This window comes from Saccopteryx bilineata, chromosome 1 (assembly GCF_036850765.1).
Source record: "Saccopteryx bilineata isolate mSacBil1 chromosome 1, mSacBil1_pri_phased_curated, whole genome shotgun sequence".
NCBI lineage: Eukaryota > Metazoa > Chordata > Mammalia > Chiroptera > Emballonuridae > Saccopteryx > Saccopteryx bilineata.
In genome coordinates, this window is record NC_089490.1 from 83,893,899 (window position 1) to 83,909,538 (window position 15,640).

Consider the following 15,640-nt stretch of genomic DNA (forward strand, 5'->3'; position numbering starts at 1 on the left):
ATGTCTTTTCTCCTCTGCGGGGTGGTGTGGTTTAAATATTGACCTGAGTTCGAAATATCAGCGTCTAGCCAGATGACGTTGAGTGGCTCCTGTAGCCTCCCCGAAACTCAGTTTTATTGAAAAATGGGGAAATGGTCCTACTGCCTCCATGTGACTTGGGAGGAGTCAGTTGCACAGCTCTGTGCTGGGACACATGGGGCCCCTTCCTCTAGGGATGGCTCTCTCCTTCCTCTAAGTCTGAGCAGCTCAAGGGCAAGTGCATCTCCACAGGGACTACCTGATGCTCTTGAGGTCGTGTGCCCGTAAGTATGCTTGGACTGAACTTGGGGGAGGTCTTTATGCAAGTATTCTGTAATATCTTTTTTTAAAAAATTCAGAGGGGTTGAAATACACAGTAATATGTTTTATTCAGTGCCCAGTAAAAATAGTTTGGGTCTGGCTATGAAAAATAAAAATTTTACGAGTTCAGGTATGCCCAAGTTGTAGTTTTTAAGTATCAGTTAACAAAGAAGATTTTTTTATATGGCTGAAAAGGGAATGAACTCTGTTAGACTCACTGCTTTACATCAGAAAGAATTAAAAAAAAACAAAAACAACAACAATAGAAAAACTTACTAAGACCATTTACAGAGAAAATTGCCTTGAAAACATCCAGTAAATGTAGTGTTCTTTTTTTTCCATAGACATATCATTTTGTAATACCTACGGCTGTGAGTCTTTGAAAACATTTTATTTTACAAGAAGCATTTAAAAACTTGCACATTTTTTTTTTATTATTACCATTTTGGTTTTCAACACTGGGTCTTTTGACTTTCCCTAAATCACTTTTATACACAGATTTTCAAAAACATGAAAACCATTCTCAGCGTCCTGAAGCTCACTGATGTGAACGAGACGGGTCTGGTCCAGCCCCACGAGCTGAGGAGGGTTCTGGAGACCTTCTGTGTGAAGATGAAAGACGCTGAATACAAAAGGTAAGGAAAGGAAGGAAGGCTCAGAGGCCGCTCTGTAGAGCTTGAAACCATTTTCACAACGGGACCTGTCGGGTTTGTTGGGGCCACACATGGCCCTCCCCCACCTCCTCTGTCCCCACTCTTCTTAAAAGAGGCACTCATCTGTCATTTCTCCCACGTCGGCGCGGCTCTCCATGGAATCTCAGAAGCAAGAGCGGATGGTTCTCATTCCTTAAGTACCCTAGGGTGTGCGTCATCTGGCCTGCAGACTTAGCACGTCTCGATTAAAGTAATCCATCACCAGTTGTCTCTCTCCCCCTGGCTGGCACCACGCCCTCTGTCCAATGTGTTTCCAGCTCACAGTAGACTATGACTCCAAGCCTGTAGTTAGAAGGATGAAAATTCTCCGCAGTTGTGCAGAAGTTAATGTTCTTTCTACTGGTTCTCCATCCTGATGTAACAACTGAAACTTAGTTTTCCTTTGAAGACTATTTCTGCTGAAGTTGGGGGAGCTGTGGCAGGAGACAATGAATGACTGAATGCTGAGCTGCTGTTTGTCGTTGGAAAGCCACTGTCACATGTCCCTGGTGTGAGGGCAGTGTGTAGAAGCCAACATGAGCAAATTTTTGAGCCTTCAGGAAACTCCAGATCATTTGGAAGAAGCTGGATGCTTGGCTCAAGTGACTACTTGAAGTTTGAATGGAAGACACTAGAAGGAGGATCCATGTTGAACTTGATTTCTATAGTATGCGGCTATGAGGCGTTCTCTCTCTCCTTCCTTTCTCGCTTTTGTAACTACCCTCCAGGCCACTAAGGGGAGCACCACGCCCTCGCAGTTCACCCCAAAGCTAGGAGTTTATGTCACACTGTGAGTGTAAGTCACTATGACAATGGCTCACTGTGGGTCCTGGAATAGTATTAAAAAGACACTGTCACTTCTGTTAGGAGTAGAGGAGTTTGCTCCTGTAGCAAATGTGACTGTCACAGGCATGGCAGGGTCTGAGAAGCAAGGAATTTTAAAAAATGGACATTTCCTAGTCTTTTGAATATTTTCTTTTTTTTCTCTTTATAACCCACCTCAGACTATAAAAGCCATAATAGATGTTTTAATTTTTACATCTTTCCGGCTTGGAAAGTGTCCAGAATAAGATCCAAACAAAACAAATTAAATAATTTTGTGCATGCAATTATAGAACAAAAGCAACACTCTTTTAAAATAGGCAATCAAAAAAAAAAAACTTTTATTTGACAATAAACCTTGTGTTTGGCACCGCAGTCTCCAACCTAGTAAATCTATTAAAAAAATTGTTACTGTCTGTTTCCCCATCTATAAGTAGTGAATAATAAAGAATTCCACCAATTTTTATTTGAGATTTTTTAAGCCTCAAAAACAATGCTGTTTTCATGATAAGGGAGGAACTTAATAGAATCGCTGTCCGTTAGAATGGGGAGATCAAAGCCGCCTATTTCTTCAATTGCTTTAATGCTTTTCTTGTTGAAGCTCAAGAATACACTTTTCTTGAGAAGCTGCTTCAGTATTAACTTTGCCTTTTTAGTCTTTGAGCAGAAAACACAATGCATTTTTGAATCCTTTTTTTTTTTTTTTTTTTATCTAACAGCTTTCTATTTCATTTCGGCCCTCAGTGCTCGGTGAGGTGGGAACAGCCTGGGCTGTGAAGTCAGGCACGTTTTGGGTCAGGGTTGTGTTCTGCCTTCCCTAGTTCTCGGGCCTCTGGAGCCCCCAGGCCTCTCTGAGACTCATTTTCTCTTAAATAAGTGGGCACTGGGGAGCCCACCTTGCAGGACTGGTATAGGATTCCACATAATGTCCAAAGCATGCCTGCCATGTGCCAGGCATACAGTAGGTCTTCGATTCCCATCATGATACCATAACCATATTGATTGCAGTCGTGCCCTTTACTCCTTGGTCCAAGGCTCTCTTTAGGCTGCAGAATGCCATCCAGCCTATGTAAATAGGAAGTGAGAACAATTATCACTAAGCTTTATAGTTAACCAGACCATCCTGAGACCCAGTGGGTTTTTTCCTTTGTTCCCATGGTGCACCACCCGACCTTCATTGCCCTGCAGGTTGAGTGATTGATGAGAAGCCTGAGAACCAGGCTCCCTCTCTCCTCTAGTCACTCACTGGAGGAGAGTCTGCCGCCTGAGCTGACAAGCTGACGAGTGAAGCCCAGGCTAGTTCCAGGTGGTGAACCTGGAGAGGTTATGGGTCAACGGGTGTCTTTCCCTTGGCCCTAAACGTTGGCCTTCCTGTGTGACTGACTTGCCTGAAGGTTTCTGTGGACATGTGAGTTCTGGTCCCTGGGGAAATGGCCTTGGCTGTGGTATCTTAGGACTGGTTCTGTCCCCCAGGCCTTGATTCTCATAAAGAAGCCCTTTGAGGTACTGTGTGCTTGGGCCATTCTGAGGCTGAGTTTTTGGAATGTTACCTGTCGGAGATATTTCCCCCCAGATTCTGTCTGTTGAGGCTCAGTGCATAGGTGGCAGGACCAGGAACGGGAAGGGGCTGGGCCTTAGGAAAGGTTAGGGCTCTCTTATGAGCAGATCCCACTTTGAAGGATGGCTGGATTTTCACAGAAAATGGGAACACTTGGCAAGAATTGTATCAGCATCCCGACATTTTCCTGGAACAGCAGAGGAGCCAACACTTTCCAGAGGTCAGCCACTCAGGCAGCAAGACAGCAGGGGCCACCTCTGGTTCTCACAGCCTTCTTTCCACGAGGCAGCCAGTAAGGGTAGAAGAGGGTGCTGTTTAGGGAGGATCACTGCTGACATCTGGCAGCTATCATACATAGCTCAATATAAGTTTTCTTCTTAGAACAATAGGCAAAACCCATCAACGTGGAAAAAAGGTATGCATTGAAATGAATGTATGACATTACTTTTTGTTAAATTTGGAAAACAGAAAAATAAATACTTTAAGTGATAATTACTAAATTTTTAGAAAGCAGCATGAAATTAGATAATTATAGAAACCAACACATATGGAGATAATGTAACCAAACATTTAAAAACTGTCATTTTTAAAATAAGTGTAATAATGCAGAAATTATCTAGAAAATCATTTATCAAGTGACAGATTTGAAGAACTGGAAAAAAAAATCCAAACATTCTATTTATCTTAAAAAAAAAATGAGTACCTCAGTATATTTCAGGGAGAAACACTGTGCTTAAGATTTTTCTTTTTATATATAAAAATCATAGCATGTACCAAGGACAGCCTCCCCCTCCCGCTGTAGTTAATTGGTCTGAGATAGTATATCATCTTGGGCCTCAGTTTCTCTGGGGGAGCGAGGTGCTTGGTCAGTGGGCTGTGCTCTCCCCTCCACCCAGCTCTGTGGTTCTCTGATCATCGACATTTTAACCAGCGAACTCTCATGGCCCAGCTCCATTCCCCCCAATGATTAAAGGAAAGTGGGACCTACTTGTGCTCTGAATGCAGACGTGGCTCCCCTGCAGCCTAAGCGCTAGGCGCCCCCTCCTCCTGTAGAGATAGGAGAAGACCCCGAGGTGCGACAGGCAGGAGGGCGTTCTGTCCCATTAGTTCGACTCTATGTGTGTCCACCCATGCACAGGGTAAAGGCATCTCCTTAGAAGTCTCTGCATTTTAAATAAGGGGTAACATTTCCTAGGGTTTACTTTAAAGTCCAGCTCTAAGTGGAAACACACATTAAAATCAACACCAACCCGAAGTGTAAAGGATACCTCAGTAACCAACTGTCTGCATTTTTACTCTCTGTCTCATAATTTCTGATCACTAAAGAACATTTCTGTTTTAGGTTTGCAGAACACTACAACATTGATAGAGATACAGCAGTGGATTATAATATGTTTTTGAAGAACCTCAGTATAAATAACAACTTAAACCTTAGGTATAATATGGGAAATCAAGGTGCGTATTTTTAAAATATATAGCTAAAGATTTCAGTCTCCTTTGGCCTGGTGGTTCCTCTTCTGTGAATCTGTCCAGAGGAAATAGTGTCAGACATGGGACGTGCATTATCACCAAGAAGTCCTGGTATCATGATTTATGAGAATCACATAAAAGTCTAATAAGAGGGAAAGGACAAGTGAGTCGCGGCACATCCCCACAGTACGTGGACAGCCATGAGCCATGAGTTCCACAAAGGTCACGATCATGTGGAAAATGTACATAGAGTTGCAGCACATGATTGGAAAACAATTCTAAAATACAGACTGTCTCTCAGTGATATTGTTTGGTTCCTCTTTCTGCTGCTTCTGTATTTCAAAAGTTTTTGGTAATGAACATGTTATTCTTTTAATGATGGACAGTCTTACAATAAAAGGGCAAATAGTTGAGTAGTTTATACAGTTGTACTGGGCATGGACAGCCAGGCTTATGGACCCAAGAAGGAAGTTTCTTCTCTGTCCTGGAGCTGCCTGCCTGCGGAGGGCAGGGCCAGCTCCTGAGGTGAGTGTCTGAGGGCCAGCTCCTAAGAATTGAGTGCAGTTGGGGATGCTCCCTTGCAGCCCTGTGGTCAACTGAGGCCGGCAGTCTCTTGTCTTAGGCTCATTCAAGATGGGTTGTCACTGTTTGGTTTTAACTTAATTCAGCGCAGCAAACGTTTATTGCACACCTTCTGGTTTTCAGATCCACCTCGTCAGCAAGCTTAGTAGTGACATTCTCAGACTGCAGCTCGGTTTCACTAACCGAAAGAGCTTATAGCAGGCCCAGACTCTCCTTAATAAATAAAGCCTCCCAAGTTTGGGGAATTACTAGACAAGGCAATCTCCCAAGGGCCCTTTTATCCCTTACAGTTTTTTAGTTCACGAGCAGGTCCTGTACTCTATAGTAGGTCCTTCATTGGGTACAAAACAAAGTAATATACTCTGTCTTTAAAAAGTGTATGTGCATTAATATATACACATAATATAGGGCAGGTGTATTGTGTCTGTATAGATATATCACATTAAATAGGGCAGGTGAGATCAAATAAGTCACATAAAAAAAGTAATAATAAAAAGTAACTCTTGTGCTCTTTGTAGATACTTTGCAAACCTGAATTTTTATTTCTCTCAATAGCTTTTTGAGACTGGTTTTATGATCTCATTTTCAGGTTGGAAACCTTGGCCTTGGGGTGCTAAATGACTTTCCCCAACGTCACTTAGCTAGTTTGTGGTGGAGTTGAGATTCGAACTGTTTAGCCCCAAACTGCTTAAATGTCTGCAAGAGAAGAACAAATGCCATGAGGTGTTCACAGGAGGAGGAACGGCCGAGCTCGGAGGCACTTTTGCAGGACCAGGGTTCACAGAGTGTGTGTGACAAGCGGCGAGGGAATGTCCAAGGCCTTTGGTGGAGGCAGGCGTGTCTGTAGCAGGGGCTGTGCAGTTAGTTAGCCACGAGGGATAAAAGGGGGCATCTAGCCTGACTGGGCCAGGTGTTCATCACCAATAAGTTCATATGCCAAGCTGATAACTGTACTAGTGGATCTCATTTATTGAACAATGGGCCAGGAACTAGTCATTTTCATATTCACCGCAGCCATGTGAGGTGGGTACACGTACAGAGGAGTAAAAAGATGAAGTGATCACACCGGCCCTACCACCCCTGAGTGAGGAACCTCTGTCAGCATTAATCCTGGCATCTTTCCGTGCAAACCTGTGCAGGGAGGGGACAGACAGACAGAAATACATTTGTGAGAATGGGTTCATATATATGCGATTTTATGGAAGTTTTTATTTTTACTTGCGTATATCAGAAGAACAGAAATTGAAATGAAGCTAAGGAAAATGTTGACTGTATCTTTTGGCTGCACATCCTACTCATGGGTCCTACTTTCCCCTCCAGAGCCCACTGACCCGGGCTGTGGAGCAGTCTTAGGCCCGCCCTGTTTTCTCCCTGGTGGTAACTGGTTACCTAGAGAATTATTTATTCCTGAATTTCACTAGTGTGACTGGGGTATGTCTTGGTGTTGAGCTTTCTGTATCAATTTTTCAAAACACAATGTATTTGAAATCTGCAAATTTAATGATTTCTTTTTTTCTTTTTTTTTCTATATTTTTCTGAAGCCGGAAACAGGGAGAGACAGCCAGACAGACTCCTGCATGCGCCCGACCGGGATCCACCCGGCATGCCCACCAGGGGGCGATGCTCTGCCCCTCCGGGGCATCGCTCTGTTGCGACCAGAGACACTCGCGCCTGGGGCAGAGGCCGAGGAGCCATCCCCAGCGCCTGGGCCATCTTTGCTCCAATGGAGCCTTGCTGTGGGAGGGGAAGAGAGAGACAGAGAGGAAGGAGAGGGGGAGGGGTGGAGGAGCAGATGGGCGCTTCTCCTGTGGGCCCTGGCCCGGAATTTAATGATTTCTTTATGTCGAAGTTTTTTGTTTTTTTTTTCCGCAGTAATATGTATATTTGAATATCTTTCTCCATTTTGGCAGATTTGTAACTTCAGTGACACAGATTACCCTTATGTTGGATTGTCTTTGTCTTGTCTGTCAATTAAATTCTCTCAATGCACTTTAGTCTTGGTCATTTCCTCCGTATTCACAGTAATCATCTGAGCTCTTTTATCTCTACCTGTAATTAGATTTTCACTGAGGTGCATTATGTTCCTTGCTGTGTCTACTTTATTATTTCTACAATAGTGGTTTTTTTTGGTCATACTATATTATTTTTTCATCTCATTTTGTTGTTTTATTATCTTCTTTTACTGAATTTGTGTTCTTATTAAGATGTACTATAAAGTAATTTTGTACCTTGAATTGCCTTTTTTTTTCAAAATAGGCCATTTGCCTTTTGGCGTTATGTTCCCTCCTTCCTTCTCTGTCCACCTACCTCCTTCTCTGACATTTTTTCCTGTGGAGTTTTAATAATTTCAAGGAATTTGGACAAATTGAACATTCTTATTCCACTATACACCTTAATTAATCAGAATCTACCTTTAAATAATATACGCATTCCCACGAAGTGTAAGGACTATAAGACAGCACTTTCCCAATTCTTCTCTCTTGTTCTTTGTTATATTTCTGTCACATGTCATACTTTTATATACATAGAAGCACAATGCATTGCTACAACTTTTTTATTTTTCTGCTGAGTCCCCATGTTTTCATTCATTAGGAGTATATTTTCTTTTACATTCTCAAACACTAACTTTAAAATTTAAAGTTTTAAGTGCTTTAAAAATTTTTATCTGCTAATTCCAATATTTAGGTCATCTCAAGTTTGGTCTTTATTGATTAGCTTTTTTCTTAAATAGAGGTCGCTGTTTCCTGGGAGTTTTCTCCCCTTTGTCTAATAATTTTGCAATTTATCCCAGATACAGTAAATTTTGCATTATAGAGACAGGGGATTCTGTTATGTTCCTCTGCAGAATTTTTAGCAGCCAGTTTACATGGCTTCATTCAGACTCTAATCTTTGTCTTCCTTATGGGAGGTTAATTAACACCTGAACTCTTTGTTCTGCTATTTTAGCCTTAGTTGGGTTTCTTGTTGTCTGCTGTCCACAGCTGGAGTTCAGAGGTCAGCCAGACGTTTTCGCCAGGCACATTCATGGACTCTGGAGGGCCTCCTCTGGGCCTTTCTTTTCTGGGCTCCCTGTCCTTACTTCCAAGGTGCTGTGGTAGTCCTAAACTTTGCTTTCTGATTTAAGAACCGGCCAAGACCCTGGGTTTCTGTTTAAATTTTAGCCACTTCGCCTGGTTTTCAGCTGCAGCTTGCCCTCGGGCACAAGGCCAGATAGCAAGAAGTTCAGCGGGTGTTATTTCATATTTCCAAGTGCTGACTCCAGTTTGTGTCCTTTGCTCTCCAGTGCCTTCAGACAGTGTTTTGTTTATGTTTTGGCTAGAGTTTATAATTGTTTCCTGCTGCAGGGTTGGTTCAGTGTGAGCCACTCCACCATAACTGGAAGCAAAGCTTTCTAGCCTGGCTGGCCCGGGTTAAGTTTCTCTTTGCTTCAGTTTCCTGCTGGTAACTTTTTTTTTTTGCTAGTTTTTATTATCTTTTTGTTTTTAAGAAGGTAAGTTGTCTAATATTTTTCTGTTTACCATGGAAATCTTAATTTTTTAAATAACTTTTTTACTGATGTGTTTTTAGAGGGAGAGGAAGGGAGGAAGACAGAGAGAGAGAAACACTGATTCATTGTTCCACCCATTCATGCTGTCATTGGTTGATTCTCGTATGTGTCCTGACCAGGGGATTGAACCACCAACCTCAGCACATCAGGATGATACTCTAACGAACTGAGTTATCCGGCCAGGGCCATCTAATTTTTCCATTCTATCAATGATTAGCAGCAGGCTTTCTTTACTGGGGAGACATAAAATAGTGATACATCTCGTAATGAAAGGTGTCTTTGATCTGATTAAATGTGAGCTGCAGATTCCTGTCCCTACAGCCTCAACTCCCGTTCTCCCTGCTGCCCCCGAACGGTATCATGTCTACAGTGTGGGCCTAGTCCAGCCTGCCTCTGTGCCCCGTCACAGAGATCATCTCAAAATAAAATCCTATTTTCACATTTAATACTTCTTCTGCAACTTTCCTAATTGAAATTCAGATGCTTCAGTTAGAAAGCAAATCTTTTTGTGGATGTTGTAAATTAAAGACATAGTTTGGGGCTATGGGCCACATCATATTAAAACCTGACACTGAGGTCGTCGGAGAAGAGGCCCGTTTTCGGTGGTAGTGGGAAAGGGTGAATGACGACACCCACTCTTCATCATCCCATCACCATCAGTCAATGCAAAGTCCTTGGCCCCAGTGGGGGATTGATGATGTCAGCATATCCTTTCTAAGTTGCATTGCAATGGAAATTGTTATTTTTCAAAAAATTATTTATCTTTTATTGCTATATAGTTGAATATAAACAGTGTGTTAGTTTTTGGTGTACAACATATTGTTACAAATAGAAATTATTTGATTTGGGCCATGGGTTGGCTAATTTGCATCCCCACTTTGCTAACTCACTTTGGGGAAAGTCCAGGAGTCCAGCCAAAGATGATAAGGCCATTCCTAGCTTTTCATTTATTGTGTAATTTCTTTCTACATAAATTATTAAGAATTAGGTTTTCCTGTCTCATGGACCCCACTTCTGTAGGATCACCACTTTAGGAGTGGAAACCTATATCACATCTGCTCACTTGCTTCTCTCTCTCTCTCTCTCTCTTAGTCACTCTGGTTGCCGGAGGCATATTCTCTGGTGGGTTCCTTAGGAAGTGCTCATGGAAGTGATATTCTCTGATTGCCTATATGTTTGTGATGGCATTTTGTATGTGGCCTTTCCAGTTAAAAAAAATCCTTTTGTCTGGATATAAAATCATGGAGTCAGATTTTCTTTTCTTATACATGTTAAATACACTGAGTGAGTACCAAGCCCATGCACTCGTCATCTCATCCTCATAACAAGGATGCCAAGTATGGCGTGGATGCTGTTTTCCCTCTCTTTTGTGAATGAGAAAAGAAAAGCACAAAGTTGTGTCCTGGCCAGGTAGCTCACTTGATTAGAGCACCATCCCAATACTCCGAGGTTGCGAGTTCGATCCTGGTCAGGGCACATACAAAAATCAACCAATGAATGCATAATAAGAGGAATAACAAATTGATGTTTCCCTCTCTCTCCCCCTTTCTAAAATTAATTTTTAAAAAAATTCAAAAAAGGTCCCTGGCCGGTTGGCTCAGTGGTTGAGCGGCAGGCCAGCATGTGGAATCCCATGTTCGATTCCCAGCCAGGGTACACAGGAGAAGTGCCCATCTGCTTCTCCACCCTTCCCTCTCTTCTTTCTCTCTCTCTCTTTCCCTCCCACAGCCAAGGCTCCATTGGAGCAAAGTTGGCCCAGGCACTGAGGATGGCACCATGGCCTTGCCTCAGGCGCTAAAATGGCTTCTGTTATGACGGAGCAACACCCCAGACGGGCAGAACATCACCCCCTAGTGGGCTGCTGGGTGGATCTCAGTTGGGCGCATGCAGGAGTCTGTCTGCCTCCCCGCTTCTCACTTCAGAAAAATACAAAAAATAAAAAATAAATTTCAAAACAGAAAAATAAGAAAAGCACAAAGTTGCAGAGCCAGTCATTGACTCCAGTTATCTTTTCCCAGAGTCAGTGCTTCTCCCCTTTGAACTGTTTCAAAGTTTCTGAAATTTAGCTGACTTAGGAGCTTCCATGGAGAAACGCTTTTATTGCCTCTCTGGCCTTGAAGCCAGTGGGCAGACAGATAAGTAAATTTTATACTACTTCTAATGTTTCTTTTTAAAAATATATTCAACTGTCTTTTTAGAAAGAGAGAGGAAGGTAGAGAAAGAGAAACATTGATTTGTTGTTCCTACTATTTATGGATCCATTGGTTGATTTTTGTATGTGCCCTGACTGAGGATCAAACCCTCAACCTTGCTGCATTGGGATAACGCTCTACCCAACTGAGCTTTCCGGCCAGGGCTGCTTCTGGTTTTTCTAGAGTGACATTTTTACTTATTAGTATTTTCATAACATTTGTTTTCTATATGATAGTCTTAAAATTTTGGAAGATACGTTTAAGAGAGTTTTAACACTATAATATACATCACCTGTTTACATTTGTTTTGAAAGCTCACTTTTGTAAGTAAACACAAGTCCACATTCCTATTTTTATTCATTTCTATTTCTCAGGTGCTCTTCAGCCTTTCTGTTATTATTATTATTTTTATTATTAATTTTAATGAGGTGACATTGATAAATCAGTTTACATATGTTCAGAGAAAACATCTCTAGGTTATTTTGACATTTGATTATGCTGCATTCCCATCACCCGAAGTTCAATTGTCTTCCGTCACCTTCTAACTGGTTTTCTTTGTGCCCCTCCCCTTCCCCAATTCCCTCCCTTCCCCCCCCCCCCCCACTGAACCTTTCTGTTATTAATGAACTATGAATGACCTGGCTAAAATTTGCTAATGCATGTTCATTTTGGGGGAAAGTGTTCTACAAGGACTAATTACCAAAAGCTGCTTATAGGTTTGCTGCTCTTACCTCTGTAAGGGAATCTTTAGTTCAGATACCTGTGAATTCTCTATATAGAGAACAATATTTTCTATCAAATTTGCATATTTCTGTTTTTGATAAGTTTGTGTTCTTTTTTTTATAGTAATATCTTTTTTTAAATTTTATTTATTCATTTTAGAGAGGAGAGAGAGAGGGAGAGAGAGAGAGAGAGAGAGAGAGAGAGAGGAGGAGACAGGGGGGAGGAGCTGGAAGCATCAACTCCCATATGTGCCTTGACCAGGCAAGCCCAGGGTTTCGAACCGGCGACCTCAGCATTTCCAGGTCGACGCTTTATCCACTGTGCCACCACAGGTCAGGCCAAAGTTTGTGTTCTTTTTTTTTTTTTTTTTTTTTTTTTTGAATTTTTCTGAAGCTGGAAACAGGGAGAGACAGTCAGACTCCCGCAGGCGCCCGACCGGGATCCACCAGGCACGCCCACCAGGGGGCGATGCTCTGCTCCTCCGGGGTGTCGCTCTGCCGAGACCAGAGCCACTCTCTAGCACCTGGGGCAGAGGCCAAGGAGCCATCCCCAGCGCCCGGGCCATTTTTGCTCCAATGGAGCCTTGGCTGTGGGAGGGGAAGAGAGAGACAGAGAGGAGGGGGGCGATGGAGAAGCAAATGGGCGCTTCTCCTGTGTGCCCTGGCCGGGAATCGAACCCGGGTCCCCGCACGCCAGGCCGATGCTCTACCGCTGAGCCAACCAGCCAGGGCCCCAAAGTTTGTGTTCTTAATAAGCCCTCATCACCTTGCTTGTGAAAGCACCGTCTATTTGGGCACATGAGATGATGACATTGGCAGGTGATGTCCTTTTGCCACACTCATGACATGTGTAAGGTCCCCTTAAGCTTTGTGTTTCCTCTCCACCCTGTTTCAAGTCAGCAAGACTCTTTCAGAGGACGTTTAGCGCTATAGGAAGGTGGCAAGAGTGGACCCTGGTATAGCTGGCGAGAGAGGGTGCAGCGTCACTGAGTTCTGTGACCAGCCTGTCTAGCAGCTGCCACTACTCCCTGGCCTGGAAGGTGAGCTCCCAAGGGTAAGGGTGGCCTAGCACCTTGGCCAGTCCTCCACCCTTTGGGCCTGTGTGCTGTTTATGGAGCAACAGTGGGCTGTGTGTGACCCTGTGAGCGGCATCAGCATTTCAGAGTGCAGGAGGAGGGAGGCAGGCGGTGGTGCACAGAGCATCAGACGGGTGCCGACCAGGGCAGAGCCCAGGTCTGGCCATGGCTTCCTCCAGTCCCTGAGCTGTGCAGCATCTGTCCTCAGAGCCCACGTTGCACAAGCTGGGCCCACTGAGGCCCCTGCATTCCAGACTGAGTTCTGAAGGACTGGCTTTGTTGTTTATTATGCAGCCAGAGGGTCCACTGGGGAAGGCTTTTTCCTTTCCTTTCCTTTCTTTTTTTTTTGTGGTAGGAAATGGAATTCAAGATGACTGGCAGTTTGTTAACTGCAGCTGAGTAGTTACAAGTGTGCTTAATTTGAGTGAAGCTTATTTGCAGACATTTTAGGAAATAAATCTGGGAAACCATTTGTGATTCTTTGTAGACAGCTTAGAGAAAGAAAATGGCTATATTTTAGTTTTATTTCATTATCTTTTATTATAAAAGTAATACATGCTTGTTGCAAAAAAAAAAAAGCCAGAAAACACATAAACACAAATAATAGTCCCCTGTAAGCCTCCACCTGACTCCTACACTGTATTCTTTTTGGTGTATTGTCCTCCCAGATTTTGTTTTTGATGCATGGATAGATGGATGGACAGACAGATGCATGGACGGGTGGATGGATGGATGGATGGCTGCATAGGCAAATACACAAAATAAGTGTTAGACTGAAATTTAAATTATGCCAGTCGTCCTTTCTGTCAATCATGAAACGATATATATCAAAGAATATTTTCCACGTCCATAAACTTAGGCATCTTAGCTTTTAATATCTGTGTCGTGTTTCAGAGGCTGGAAGAACCGGAATTTACAAGACCAATCCTCTGCTAATGAGCATTTAAATTGTGTTCATTTTTTTTCTCTCTCATAGCAGTGCAGAAAGCATCCTTCCATTGTGTATTTGTTGAGTGGTCCTCTTATTTTTGTGCTGTAAAGTTCAAGAAGGGGACTACGAGTGTTCAAGTGCCAGATTTTTTGTGCACAATCTGGAACTAACTGGTCTCTTTCTTTTTCTTTTTCTTTTTTTGTATTTTTCTGAAGTGAGAAGCAGGGAGGCAGAGAGACAGACTTCTGCATGTGTTCAACCAGGATCCACCTGGCATGCCCACCAGGGGGCGATGCTCTGCCCATCTGGGCCATTGCTCTATTGCAACCGGAGCCATTCTAGCTAGCCCTGAGGTGGAGGCCATGGAGCCATCCTCAGTGCCTGGGCCAAGTTTGCTTCAATGGAGCCTTGGCTGCAGGAGGGGAAGAGAGAGACAGAGAGGAAGGAGAGGGGGAAGGATGGAGAAGCAGATGGGCGCTTCTCCTGTGTGCACTGGCCAGGAATCGAGCCTGGGACTTCTACACGCTGGGCTGACGCTCTACTGCTGAGCCAGCCGGCCAGGACCCCAGTTTCTTTCTTTGTCATTCCCTTTAATCCTTGCCTGCTTGACAGGTGGGAGAAAAAGTTAACTTGTTTAATTAGACTTTTAAAATTACCCATGAGTTTGAGCAGTTTTTTATACATTTGTTGGATTTTCTTTTAGTCCTTTTCAAGTGAATTACCTGTTTGTAACCTTAGTCTATTATAGCTTTATTGAGTGTATTTATCTTACTGATTTGTAAGAGCTACTCTTATGTTATGGAAATTAACCTGCATTTCTCATGTATATTAACAATAGTTTTACCACTCATTTTTATTTCATTGTTATTTGTGTGTATATGTGTGTGTGTTTACCAAAAAATATATATATATATTGTCTAACTTAATTATTACTTTCATGATTTCTGGCTCTAAAGTGTTCTTTAGAAAGGACTTCTCACACAATTATATATTTTATATTATGTAATATTTGCCTTCATTTTCTTCTACTATTAGAGTTTTATTATTCTACTTAGTAGACATTTTACTCTAGCTAAGGTTTTTCCTAGAATAAGATAGCAAGGAGATTAATTTTAATTTTTTCTAAAGAGTTCGTCCACTTACTTTGACACGGTTTAATACATAGTTCATTGTGGTTTTGGCTTATTCAGATCTCAGTTTCTACATCATCAAGTCAGGTGATGATGAGAAGGAAACATTTAATATCTAAATGTATCTTTGACGATATTAATAAACTAAAGCTCTTTTGGTTTAATAGAGGTCTCATTGGAGAATCAAGAAGTCAAAAATTCCAGAAGGTACTACCTGCACAGTTCTGACTCGTCTCAGAATACTTGGAAAGACTACTCCTTAGATGAAATCCAGAAGGCCTTTTGCCAAGAGGTAAGAAAGTTTCTCTAATGCCAGGGGTCTCTAAAGTGTGGGCAGAGAAAGCAACAGCTGTGGGACACCATTAGGTTGAGACATTATTTCTAAAATTAGTTTTAATCTTACCCCCACCCCTGCAAACTCTGCTTCCCCCATTTCCTAATAACAGTAACACATCGATAATAGCAATGGTGATGAGACAGATATTGATTAAGTACCTCCTTTGTTCTACTCACCTACTCTTATAAGAAATATTTAAGGGCCCTGGCCGGTTGGCTCAGCGGTAGAGCGTCGGCCTAGCG

At 42.6% G+C, this 15,640-nt stretch overlaps 1 protein-coding gene across 1 annotated transcript in view; it reads left to right on the forward strand.

Moving 5' to 3' along the window:
* The window catches only part of EFCAB6 (EF-hand calcium binding domain 6), a 200,242-nt gene that overhangs the window by 58,147 nt on the left and 126,455 nt on the right, over window positions 1–15,640 (forward strand). The window contains exons 8-10 of the mRNA XM_066255898.1: window positions 838–974; window positions 4,754–4,866; window positions 15,229–15,353. Of these exons, the coding sequence (XP_066111995.1) occupies window positions 838–974; window positions 4,754–4,866; window positions 15,229–15,353 (375 nt within the window). The remainder of the gene's footprint in view (window positions 1–837; window positions 975–4,753; window positions 4,867–15,228; window positions 15,354–15,640) is intronic.